This window comes from Nothoprocta perdicaria, unplaced genomic scaffold, assembly GCF_003342845.1.
Source record: "Nothoprocta perdicaria isolate Ctin4 unplaced genomic scaffold, notPer1 scaffold_299, whole genome shotgun sequence".
NCBI classification, from domain to species: domain Eukaryota; kingdom Metazoa; phylum Chordata; class Aves; order Tinamiformes; family Tinamidae; genus Nothoprocta; species Nothoprocta perdicaria.
In genome coordinates this window covers 166,458-178,512 of record NW_020455531.1, presented here as the reverse complement: position 1 = coordinate 178,512, position 12,055 = coordinate 166,458, and the positions used below count along the sequence as shown (strand labels likewise).

Genomic DNA, 12,055 nt, shown 5'->3' with positions numbered 1-12,055 from the left:
GGCCTGGCAGCAGCTTCCCATATGTGCAAGGAAAACGGAGCCRAGCTCCTCACAGCACCCCGAGGCAGGAGGGAGAGACAAGGCTGGTGACTGAACGCAGGGAAAGCGCTTCTCACCGTGAGGATGGGCAGGCAGTGGGACAAGTTGCCGGAGAGGTCATGCAGTTCCTGGAGAAACTCCAGGATTCAGACGGATAAAGTGCTGAGCTTTCAGATTTGACCTCAGGGCTGACCCKGCTTTGAACAGGGAGTTGAACTAGACACTTCCAGAGTGCCCTTCCAACCTGAATTATTCTCTTAATCAAGATTCTATACACAAATWTAAAATAATAGTTTTTTGAACACAGAGATCGTGTTACCAGGGATGTTTATACATTATCTGAGCTATTTATTGTTGCTGAAGAATTTAGTCCTAAGTCCTAAGCTTGCAAGTTTCAGCCATCTTACAATACTTAATGACAGACTGTAAGAATTTCACTTAGTGATGTTCATAATTGCAGTTACTCCAGYTTTGGGCATGCTATGAACAGCTTTGTATTGTAAAAATACCCCAGAACTACTGGGTCCRTGTGGCTAGCTCAGTAAAAGATAAAGAAGTTAGAAGGATGGAATAGGAAATGTTTGTATTATTTGGGATAGGCAATCTTCACTGGCCAGTTTCTCTACTTCTGCAAAAGAGTTGTCATTTGGCTGGATTTTTTTCCATGTTTCTCCATTGCATCTCTTAAGTTACAGGCAGAGTAGGTATTTTGGTAGATACAGATGCATCTTGAAGCTCCTTTCCCACTGCAGATGAGAGTTCAGCTCATAAGCTGCACTTTGAAAGTGAAATAAATATATACKGTATATAAGTAGATACAGTATAAGTACTGCTTATATACATATATAAGTACATAAATATATACTGTAGTTTTTAACTTTCACAAGTTAAAAAATAGTTTTAGGTGGTTGAAATAACAGACCACTTACCTGGTCAAATTAAAAATAGTAGTGCCAAGAACATTTCATTTTAAACAGGCAAACTTTAAAATATATTATAAAAGCATTTATCTTTAATTATATGTCTTCAGAATAGATGTATCTGGAAAGAAAAAAAAACTAATGTTTTTATAGCTTTTGCTTATGTGTAAGACAATTGATTCTTTCAATTTAAAAAAAAACTTGCCTGTTTTATAGTTTTATACATAGGTAGAGATTTGTACATATTGTAGAGATTACAATATATCACATTCACACATTCATGACTACATAAAACTTTTTTTTTTAATTCTGTATAGGCATGGAAATTATTTTTAGAATTTTAAATATGAGACCATTCTTAAGTCAGGGTGTCATTGTCTATGTCAATTGTGATAAATTATTGCCYCTTTTTCTGCCTGCTTTTCAGGATTTGTTTGGTGTGAGTATGGTTGTTCCTTTACTGAACCTGCACATCAAATCACTAGGGGCAAGTCCTACAGTTGCTGGAATAATAGGTAAGTTGCAATCCTTGTTTTGATTGAGAAGAATAAGATAACATGTACTAAAATCTGCATTACTGGAAACTGGATATTGTAACAGTATTCTTCCTTGGTAGTAGCATAATAAAAAGTAATGACAAATTTCAAAGCACAGAAACAACCATGCTGTTTTAGACACAAAAATGACAGATCCCTGGGAAAAAAATCCTTGTAATCATACTTTTAGAGATGTTTTCCTACTATCTAAAAATTAACATCTTAACAACTTTGGAAGCCAGAAGTGTTTTATTGCTATCTACTCACTTTGCAACGTTTTTACAGCCATTTCTATTGCTCTTGATTGCTCCCATTTTAATTAAATTTATTAGAGCTGCCCTTCAGCAATATCTTTATCATCTTTAAGGAGTGTTTACAAATAAATTCTGAAGGTTTTGTRTTTTGATTCAGAATATGAAGTGGTGAGATGAAGCTCTGTGATTCCAAAGTGGTGGTCATTTATTTCTCACAGTATGGTTTATAATTCATGCTGAAAGTGTGTTTTTTGTAGCTATGTGTGGTTGACTTAGGATCTCTTGCTCTGTTTTTTATTACTCTGCTTTTTTATTTTGGATGAAATCTATCACTTTTCATGAAATAGTTCCAGTTCTACTCTGAGTTGACAAGAGTGTTATTTTAAGAAGCAATTCATCAAAAATATGTCTTCATTTCAGCACTCTGCTTTGATTTAACTTTAAAAGAACGTGAGTTTTGAGGTGTATTCTCATGAATGAAAGAGCCTGGCAGATGTTTCTCTGTGCTTCTTTTTTTCTTCTTCTTAGTTAGTGACAGAATTGTCACTAACTGCTGCTAAACTGTTGGCTTCAGAAATGAGAGTAGAGCCTATGGTTTCTTCAGGGCTTCTGCGAGATGCCTTGTAATAGAAGTAATTAGTGACCACTGGTAATGAAATTATCTCCTGATTCTGACGAGGCAGTTGTAGATGCCAAGATGCATTTTATTTAATACACTTTGTAAAGCTACATCCTTTTACATTACATGCTCTGTGGTATTTCTCTTCTTTCTCAGGTCTGAAACGGTTATGACAGTTTTGTGGAGAACTGTGCATATTTTTTTCTCCTACTCTTCTTCCAGTGCTTTTACTAAATTATTCCCAAAGCCACTCTCATGTTTCCTCATTTAAAATTGTGTGCAGTTTTCATAAGTAATTCATGCTTAATTCTTGCCATAGGTATATTACACTTTTTGTTTGTTTGTTTTGTTTTGTTTGTATTTTTTAGGCTCTATCTATGGTGTAATGCAGCTCTTTTCAAGCACATTTGTGGTGAGTTTTAAAACTGCATTTATAAGTATGTTGCTATTTCTGTGAATTTTTTTAATTAAAAAAAATGAATCTTGAAAATTTCAAAGTTTTTTTAGAGGACCCAATTTTTAGTCTGTGTGGAACATATGCAAAGTTACGCAAACCAGTCAAATCCTTCAGATCATTGCTAAGCAAGAACAGTCTTTAGACAAAAAGTAGAATCCAAGTTTGGAATCAGTCATACGTTCTGGAGCACATCTCAGTCACATAGGGTTTTTCTTTTTTGCAAGTTATTTACCTTTATGCTATTAAAGCAATTTTCTTCAACCCTGTAGCCCRTCCAAAAAATAGTCTCACAAGTCAGTTCATCACAGACCTGTTTTCTTGAGTTTCTTGTTCTCTTTTCTGGAGTTTACTTTCCCTGTTTAATGAGCATTCTCTCCTAAGTTGCCAGGTGGCCTTAATTCAGGCATCGTGTTTTCATTTTTTTTAAAACTCCTAATCTAAATAAAAGGKTAAAGAGTAACTGCTACTACTATACCCTAGTGTTTTATCACATGATTGTACTTTTAGAAAGGGAGAAATTAAATRAAGTTTTGTCTGTGCGTGGCATGAAATAGAAGCACAGCTTGAGCAGAAGTGCTCTCCGTAGGACAGAACTCATCTTCCTTTGCAGACTTTGAGCCCTTAGGAAAGGTGTCGGATAAGCTCATGAACTTTGCATTGGTGGCCCTGTGATGATGATTTTTTTCTCAGTTGTATTTTAATGTATTGATTGTTCACAGCAGATAGTTAAATGCTATAAAAAGCTCTTATTTTCTCCTTTGCCAAGGGCTGCTGGAGTGATATAGTCGGAAGACGATACTCCCTGCTTGCCTGCGTTCTTCTAAGTGCCCTGGGTTACCTCCTTCTTGGAACATCCACCACCATATTCCTGTTTGCCATTTCTAGGGTCCCTGTAGGTGAGTAAGTGCTTGGTATTTGTGACTTGATGTTCCCTTGTAGCTTCAGCATGAGAATTACTATCGGAGAAACTTGAGGCATGTGGATGTGTAAACAGTGGTACCAACTAAAYCCCAGTAATGGAGAAATGTCTGCAAATCAAATGTTCTCATGTTTTGTTTTGTTTTGTTTTCCCATGAAAATAGTTTGTAATGTATACTCAAATTGACACATTTTTTATGCCACCTTCAATAGTTGAATTATGTAAAAATGTGAATACAGCAGTTCCTTGAAATACTAATTGTACCATTAGTCATAAGTCATATACCTGATAACTGCCAAAAATATTGGCCTATATTTTCAGTACAAAATGGAATGACCTCTGCCATATTGCTTTTCTCGTGCTGAAAGCCTACTTAAAAGTCATAATATAAAATTTAGTTTAAACTATTATTACCGTATTTACAATAAACAATATCTATGCTGTGCAAAAACATTGCATGTTTWTATCACTGAAACTAAGTTTGTATCAATGCTCACATTTGAATTTTGAATTTTATAGTAAGTTGTTGTTTCTTAATTTAAAGAAAAAATACTAATGAATGATTTGATAGTTTATTGTGTCGTAGGAGTAATACTTTTTTTTTTTTTTTGATGTTAACAGCAAAAGAGATTGAGAGTGTTGCCTTTCTTAGAAAGAAACATAAGTGACTACATGATTAGTATCCTGCACTGCGTTTTTGCCACCCACCACTCTCATATGAATTTGTTGTGTTGCAGTCCTGAACTGTCCATGTGCAGCAAAGTTGGCACAGGGATATATCTGTAATAGGCAAGCCATTCCCACAAGTTCTACCACTGTATTCTGTCCTGTGAGTGGGTACTCACAGGATCCTATATTTTCAACCATCCTTTATTCCTGATGAGATCCAGCATGCAGAGAAGCTATTTACTCCTTCAGCAGGAGCACTCCCTTGTCAATTTTGATTCCAAGGTCCCCATTTTTGAATAGCTGAGGAGTAGTTGTAGCTAARTATGCAATTTATTCAACGTGTCTCCTCCGTGACATACTCTTGTATGACTCCAGGTTTGAATGATGTATGKTTTATGGAATGCTCTAAAATATGAATCTCACAGGCTTTGGACACTGGTGTCCCACATAGCTGCTGTGGCTTGCTATCTTTCTGGGTTCAGCAAGGCATGTTGAATTATTTCTTACTATGTTGCAGGTATTTTCAAACACACGCTTTCCATTTGTAAGGCCTTACTTTCCGACCTGGTGTCGGAGCGAGACCGTCCCCTGGTGATCGGCCGCTTCAATGCAGCCTCCAGCGTGGGCTTCATACTGGGCCCGGTGGTTGGTGGCTACTTTACGGAGCTGGAGGGTGGCTTTTATAAATCATCCTTCATCTGTGCCTCTATCTTCATTCTCAATGCTGGTGAGTCGAATGGCGTATTTTGCACGCTGAGTCCCTTTTCTTTGCACTTTTGGGTATTTGTGCCATTTGCAATTGAATTCACTGGTATCAAATTTTAAGAGTTGTGACAAAGATGTTTTATAAAGGGATACTATATTTTGAATCTGAACCTGTTTGAAGGGGCAGGAATTTTGAAACGGTTAATTTCCAGATGCTTCTTCTTTATATTGCATATATTATTTTACATTCATACACAATTGAGGCAAGATTTTGTTGTTGTTTTCTTGTTTATTTTTTTGTGCCCAAATATGAAAACAAGAAATCAGATTTTTTTGTTCTATGGTTCTTAGAAGAGTTTGTGTTGTGAGTGTGTCACCTCAGTGGTCTTCCTTGCTTTCACCACACTTAAAATTGAAATGATACTGTGAATAACAGTAGTCTTTGTGTTATTTTTATTGAAATGAATGTTAAAGTCCTTTTTTTTCTTTCTGTGCTAAGTAAATTGTAACAAACTAATGTTAAAACGAGTATAGCTAACACGACTGAATGAAATTAAGTAATTCTCTTATCCCTTAGGTCTTGTTTGGGTGTTACCATGGAGAGAAGAAAACACAAGTGACCGTGCACAAGGAACCAGTAGCAGCAAAGTCACAGAAAATTTCTCAATAAAAACGAATCGTGACCTGCRGTTCCAGCCAGTAGCTACTAGGTCTGTGGCAAGTGACAGTCCCTTCCTGTCTTCATGGAGCCAGACTGCAGCGATGCTGAAGAGAATTAAAGACATTGCGTGCTCTGACTTGTGGGATATATTTCTAATACGGTTACTGATGTCCGTTACTATACTGCTCTACTACAGTAATTTTGGTCTGGCCTTGGAAGAGCGATTTGGGGTGAAACCCAAGTTCACCGGCTACCTAATAAGCTACAGCAGTACCCTGGGAGCCCTGGCCGGCTTTGTGCTTGAACCCATAACAAAACTCTACCAGCACAACACGTACACCCTTCTGCTGCATTCCAGCATTCTCACCTGCTCGCTGATTCTCCTCTACACATCYGCGCTTAACGTATGGACTGTCGTTTTGTCTTCCACGTTCTTAGCTTTCTCCACTACTGTCGGCCGTACKTGTATCACGGACCTGGAGCTGAGCCTGGGTGGGAACCAGGCCAGCGGGGCGCTCCTGGGTGTAGGGCAGTCCGTGACATCGGTGGCGCGGATAGTGGCCCCRCTCCTTTCGGGAATTGCTCAGGAGTTCAGCCCTTGTGGCCCTCCTGGCCTAGGGGTTGCCCTGGCTCTGGTAGCCATTCTCATCATGAACCTGAACAAACCCAGGTATTGCGGCAGTGGAAATGTTAAGTTGAAAACTCAGTAGCTGCAAATTTGGATAGAGTGGAGCATCTTAAAGGAAAGGCAAAGGGAATTACAGAACCTGGGGTAGTGCTTGCACCTACAGGATCATGCAATCCTAACAGGATTCTTAAAGGAGGCCCATTTTGTGTTGAGATTGAGGCAGGAACCTGTAAATGTCTTCTGCAGGGTCATAACTCTGCGTGCGTCTTTGTGACCTGGTGCCACTAGAACCCTTGTGTGTGTGTGCGTGTGTGAGACAGAGAAATACCTAATGTTGGTTGTTTTCTTTGTGTGTGTTTTTGTGTGTTTTCAGGACTTTTAACCTTTATGGGGGAAAAAAAAAAGATATGAAATGGAGAAATCCCATTTGTAACTCACTTTTGAAGCAGTGTTTACATCAATAGATTCCAATATGAAACAGCTGATTTTTATTATTTAATCAGAGGTGTATTTTTTATTACTTAAAAGAATTTGCAGTATATAACTCGTTAGCCATCGGTCTGCTGTGGCAGTGGCGTAGCTAGCGGGATGTTTCTCTATGTGGTATCGTGAGGCAAACTTTGCCTGTCACACTTGCTGTGCGGAGTGATCTGGTGCTTCAGAGCAGCCCTCTGAGCCCTGCAGACCCTTTCCCAGAGAACAGAACGGGGTACATGCTAACTTCAGCTGTCCTAAAATAGTTTTAAAATAATACAGGCTGCTGACACTGAAATTGAGCACGTGAACTTTATTGCAAGTTGCACTAGTGCTTTCTAATTAATGATAACTTCTGGACTTTATCATGATTTTTTTTTWAATATTTCCTGAGCAGTTTTTCTACCTTCTATTTAAAAATAAATTTCTTAATTTCTTTGGTGCCTGTTAAGGGGATGCTGGAGCAAATAGCAGTAGTTTAAAGGGAGTTGTGGACTAATCTGTTCCCTTTCATCTTTAGAGGCATAAATGACATTTTAGAGACAGAGAAAACTGTTTATGTGTTGGTGGAGTCATCATCGCTTCTCTGTGTGGCCCAACTAATTTTTCTCTATGGGAAAAGTTACCCACAGAGCTGCAGTCAGAGTTGTACCACTGACTGCTTGCTGTTTGTTGTTCAGACCCATAGTACTCAGCAGTCATCACCTTTTGGGGTTAAAGTTGAAATACACAGTCCATTTTTCACTAGAACCATCAGTCCATTCTACTTTTCCTAGCAGTGCTTGATGAATGTAAAAGACAGCTGTGTGGAATGTGATTTTTTTGGTAAAAGCAGTGTAGATGTCTCCCTGAAGATCTATGTGCACATAATGTTGCTGCTTCAGGAGAGCGATAACTTGGCTGTTTTTCTTCCTTTCCCTTTCAAGATGATCCTATAAGAGTTTCCTTGCTGAAACTCCGTGATTCCAACAGAAACATCACAAGAATAGAGTTAAAAATATTTTAAAAACTTCAGTTCTTTTAATTTTGTGTAATGTTTCTTATTCCTCATGTCGTTTCAATTGATAGCCTCATTTTCTGTGTGATAAATAAAGCTCACACAGAGGCGTTACCTATTTTAGTAGTCTGTGTTTCATTTGTCCTTATGGACTTGAGGAGTTTTCAAGTTCTTTAAGTTCCCTTCCTTTAGTCAGTGTTTGCCTCAAAGCACTCTCTATAAAGCGCTCTCTAAATTTCCCATCCTATTTCTTTCCATTAGTGAAAATAAACATTTTTTCCCTAAAATCACATTTCTCTAAAACAAAGACTTCTAGTATGCAACTACAGAAAAAAAAAAAACTCACAGATTAATTCAGTATGTATAAAATTGCAATTTTTGCTATGTGTCTTGGTTATATTAGATAACAGATTACAATTACCCTTCTAGAGCCAATGCACCAACTAAAGCTAAATTCTGTAAACACTGTAACTGTATGGATAAACTATACAGCAGCCTGAATATTTCTTCTGCATATAAACATAAACTTCCCTGGTTTTGTTTATGCATAATTGAAAAATGTGATGTCCACAGTCAGTGATTATTTTTGTTTGTGTATGAAGTTATTTTGAAAAATGTTTCTCTGTATGTCCATAAATAAAAATGGAATTAAATATTGGATATTGGGTAAAACTGTGGAAGGTTGTACTCTCAGGGACGCTTTGTAACTGATATTACTGAAGAAAAGTTTTCACTTGTTTGTCGAAATGATTTCTGAAGTGCAATAAAAATCCTTTTTTGTAAAGCTGCAGTTAGGRAAAAAAGTTGCACTAAAATTGTTTTTAAGGAATAGCAATAAAATGAAAAGGCATTCCACTTCTACCATTTTGTCACTGTTTTTTCACCCTTTCTTCTAGTGTAGTATAGTACAAAATACAGATCACAACTCAGTGTGTTCTCAAGTACAAGGTTTTTTTTTTCCTAGAGTTTTTTATTTTTTATATTTCAAGGAATGCTGTTCCCTAAAATATGATTGAATACGATTATTTTCATTAAGTGGCAAAGTGTCCTATGAGTCAGACAAGAAGTGGATTGCCAGGTTAAAAAAAAGAGAGAACTTAGCACTTTTAATGTGACACATTAAAGTCACATTAAAGRCTGGGGGCTGGAGGCTGTGCTCCAGCACATTGGATCCTGGCGTTGTCTCTTTCCATCTCCAGAGAGCGGTGAGTAGATGCCAGCCCAGGAGGGATGTTGTAGGTACCAACCTTGCCCGGGAGGGATGTTGCAGGTCCCAGTCTTGCCCAGGAGGGATGTCGCTCCCGCTATGTGGCCCAGTGACAGCGTGCAAGGCCTCATTGAGYCACTGGGCACTTTCCTGCATCCCATGGTGAGGGCTAAAGGCTGTAGCAAAGCAGATGCTGAATATGGACTAAAGGAAAATATAGTTTCCACCTGCACGTGTCTGAACACAAGACTTGTGCTCCATGTTGCTGTATGTTGCGTATATCCGAAATGTACAATTTCTGCAAAGTTTGCTTTCCTTSCTTGTTTTCTGTTCTCTGGATTTACTTCCCACAGCATCACTGTAGAGGCTAGCACATTCCCATTTTTCTTAGACTATCTCAAGTCTGTGAGCAGGTAATGCAGAAAAAAACTGGACAAAACTGCTTATTGCAAACACTTTTTAATGCYATCAGCCAACCCACACAGGGTATAGAAACATTCCTGTATAAAAACCTCATTCTAKCTGACTGGAACCTCTGTGGAGATCATCACTCATTGCCTGCCAATCTCTATTCAACTACGGGTGGAATGCACTGGGTAAGTATTTATAGCTTGGCTCTTTGGGGTTTATAAATCCCAGGTTCAACCATACTGTCACTGCTATAAATTTGCAGGCAAAGATGCAAGGATCTAATYATGAATCTTTTAAGGGAGTTTGATGTAGCCTTGAATTTGAGTATTAATGGATTGCAAGCGGTCTTCAGGTTTCTTTCTTGTAAAATGAAAGTTTGCAGAGCTATTTCTAAAAGTRAGTGTAAAACTGAGCATATTTTAGATCCTGAAACAGTGAGGCTCAACAGAGCTGCCAATGTTACTGCCTCTCCTGTGATCTTAATTCCTGCTATTCTATCAAAACTTGCAGTCTAGAGAATCTCTAAAGTGTGATGAGGGCTGTACAGGAACCGCATCACTGATGATTTGAGCAAGAAATGCTGCAAACCCAGTATCCCATGGTGATGTCCTACTGGAAGCCCCGTCTCCCACCTGCAGGAACATTGCTTCTGATGGAGAAAATCCCTTAAAGGAGACGCACAGTCCTAAGGGAAAGAATCTTCAGTCCTAACTTGGAAAACTGAATGCTATGACTGCCTCAAGTAAATATATACTAAGCAGCCATGCTTATTCTATTCTATTCTATTCTATTCTATTCTATTCTATTCTATTCTATTCTATTCTATTCTATTCTATTCTGTTCTGTTCTGTTCTATTCTGTTCTGTTCTGTTCTGTTCTGTTCTGTTCTGTTCTATTCTTCTGGTAGCTCTTGATTAGCTCGCTGGCTCATAAGTTAGATGAGAGACAAATGGGAACCCTTTGACTTGGAAGTGGTGAGACAGAGCATGGTGCTTCACACAGATAGCTCTGTCAAGCATAGTCAAAGATTTGGTCTAGTAAAAAGCAGGATAAAAAATGGTTTGGCTTTGGACCATTGGTCTTCCCTTCTCTCCTGGAGTCAAGTGGCACCTCACTCAGGTGGGTCAGACAGTCCATGATGTTTTTCTACCACTTCCTTAGCAGTTCCTGTTTCTCCTGCTAGGCCWTGACACTTTCTGCTTTACGTTTCATGGGCTGGGCCTCCAGTCCAATGCTGACCTGGCTAGGGCTGCCTGTGGCACATGCCATATTTTGGGTGTGTGTATTCAGAACACTTTTTTACAGGACCAGAGCTCCTGCAGTACAAAAAGCATTCCTCCAGCTAATTTAAAAATCTTTCCTCTATTCAGGAGCTCGGAAATGTTGGCAGAACTTAGACAGCTTTGGAAATTGTGAGTAGCTGAAAAAATTCAGCCTTAAAATGTGACTGTTGTCTGAAGCTGGTGAACCTGGCAGAAGTTGGAAAATCTGTCCCAGTGCACAGTGTGATTGCTCCCAAAGATCCCAAGATACTTTTCATAACAGCACATATGTTATTCTGACTGAATTCTCGACTTAGGAGTCACATAGGGAAATAAACTTCGTGGCTTCAGCAGAGAAGCATATTCTCAAGTTTCTTAATTGGTATGCAGCATTATCATCTTTGGTTGAACACCTGTGTTTTCAGGGGAGCTTCTATTGCACTTTGAGTAGGTCAGTCCTTAAGATTTGGTTCCTTATATCAGATTATTTTCCCAATTCCTCCCTGAAACAGGTAATTGGATGCCTATCTACTCTCTGCCCATGCAATACCTCCACACTACCCTATTTGCTTTCTATCTATATGTGTCTCAGCAACTGGAGGGTGAAAGCATGTGGATTAGGAACACACATTTTCTACTGGCTCATCCCCGAAACAGAGCAGCTGGGCATCAACCCTCTCCCCCAGGGTTGTAAGTATCCATACTGCAAAGTGTACCAGAGCATCAGGCAATAGAAATCTCTGTTTGAATTTGGCAAGTTTTACAGTCGCAGTGAAGAAGTGTTTTGCTGAAAATGAGAAAATCGTGTTACCAGTCAATACACGGCTTTCTCCATCAGATGGTGCTCAAGGACAGATTTATTGGGCTTCTCCTCCAACAGGCAGAATCTTTCTTCAGTGCAATATTAAGAAAACTCCTCTGCAAACTAAAACTAAACTGTCCATTTATAAAATCCTAAAAGTGCTACTGAACTTGCTTTTCCTCTGTAGGAAGTAAAAAAAAAAAATGGTAGGAAGAGACAAGCCTGAGACCCAAACCACAGCAAAAGTGAGATGAGAGGGGCCACTTGGGACATAGTCTGTGTTGCCTACCGCTGTCATTGCTACTGCAACTGGGAACATCCAGGAAAGTGGTTCCAAAAGGTGATGGGAGTCTCTCCCCATCCAGCATAGTGGAAAGGAGCCTGGAAAATATGGTAGGAGCAGGGGGGGCAAGCAAGAAAGCACTCACATGGAGACAGAGATTCCCAGGACTCTTGTGACTGCTTCACAGTATAACACTGCTGTAGTCTCACCTC

The 12,055-nt window shown here is 38.9% G+C and overlaps 1 protein-coding gene across 1 annotated transcript; it reads left to right on the top strand.

Annotated features, from left to right (window-relative positions):
- Window positions 1-1,389: 1,389 nt before the first annotated feature.
- MFSD9 (major facilitator superfamily domain containing 9) lies at window positions 1,390-8,448 on the top strand. The gene is made up of 5 exons (XM_026041885.1): window positions 1,390-1,474; window positions 2,737-2,780; window positions 3,592-3,721; window positions 4,931-5,140; window positions 5,696-8,448. Exons 1-5 carry the CDS (start codon window positions 1,405-1,407, stop codon window positions 6,487-6,489), a joined length of 1,248 nt encoding a protein of 415 aa, XP_025897670.1. The 5' UTR covers window positions 1,390-1,404; the 3' UTR covers window positions 6,490-8,448.
- Window positions 8,449-12,055: the final 3,607 nt, after the last annotated feature.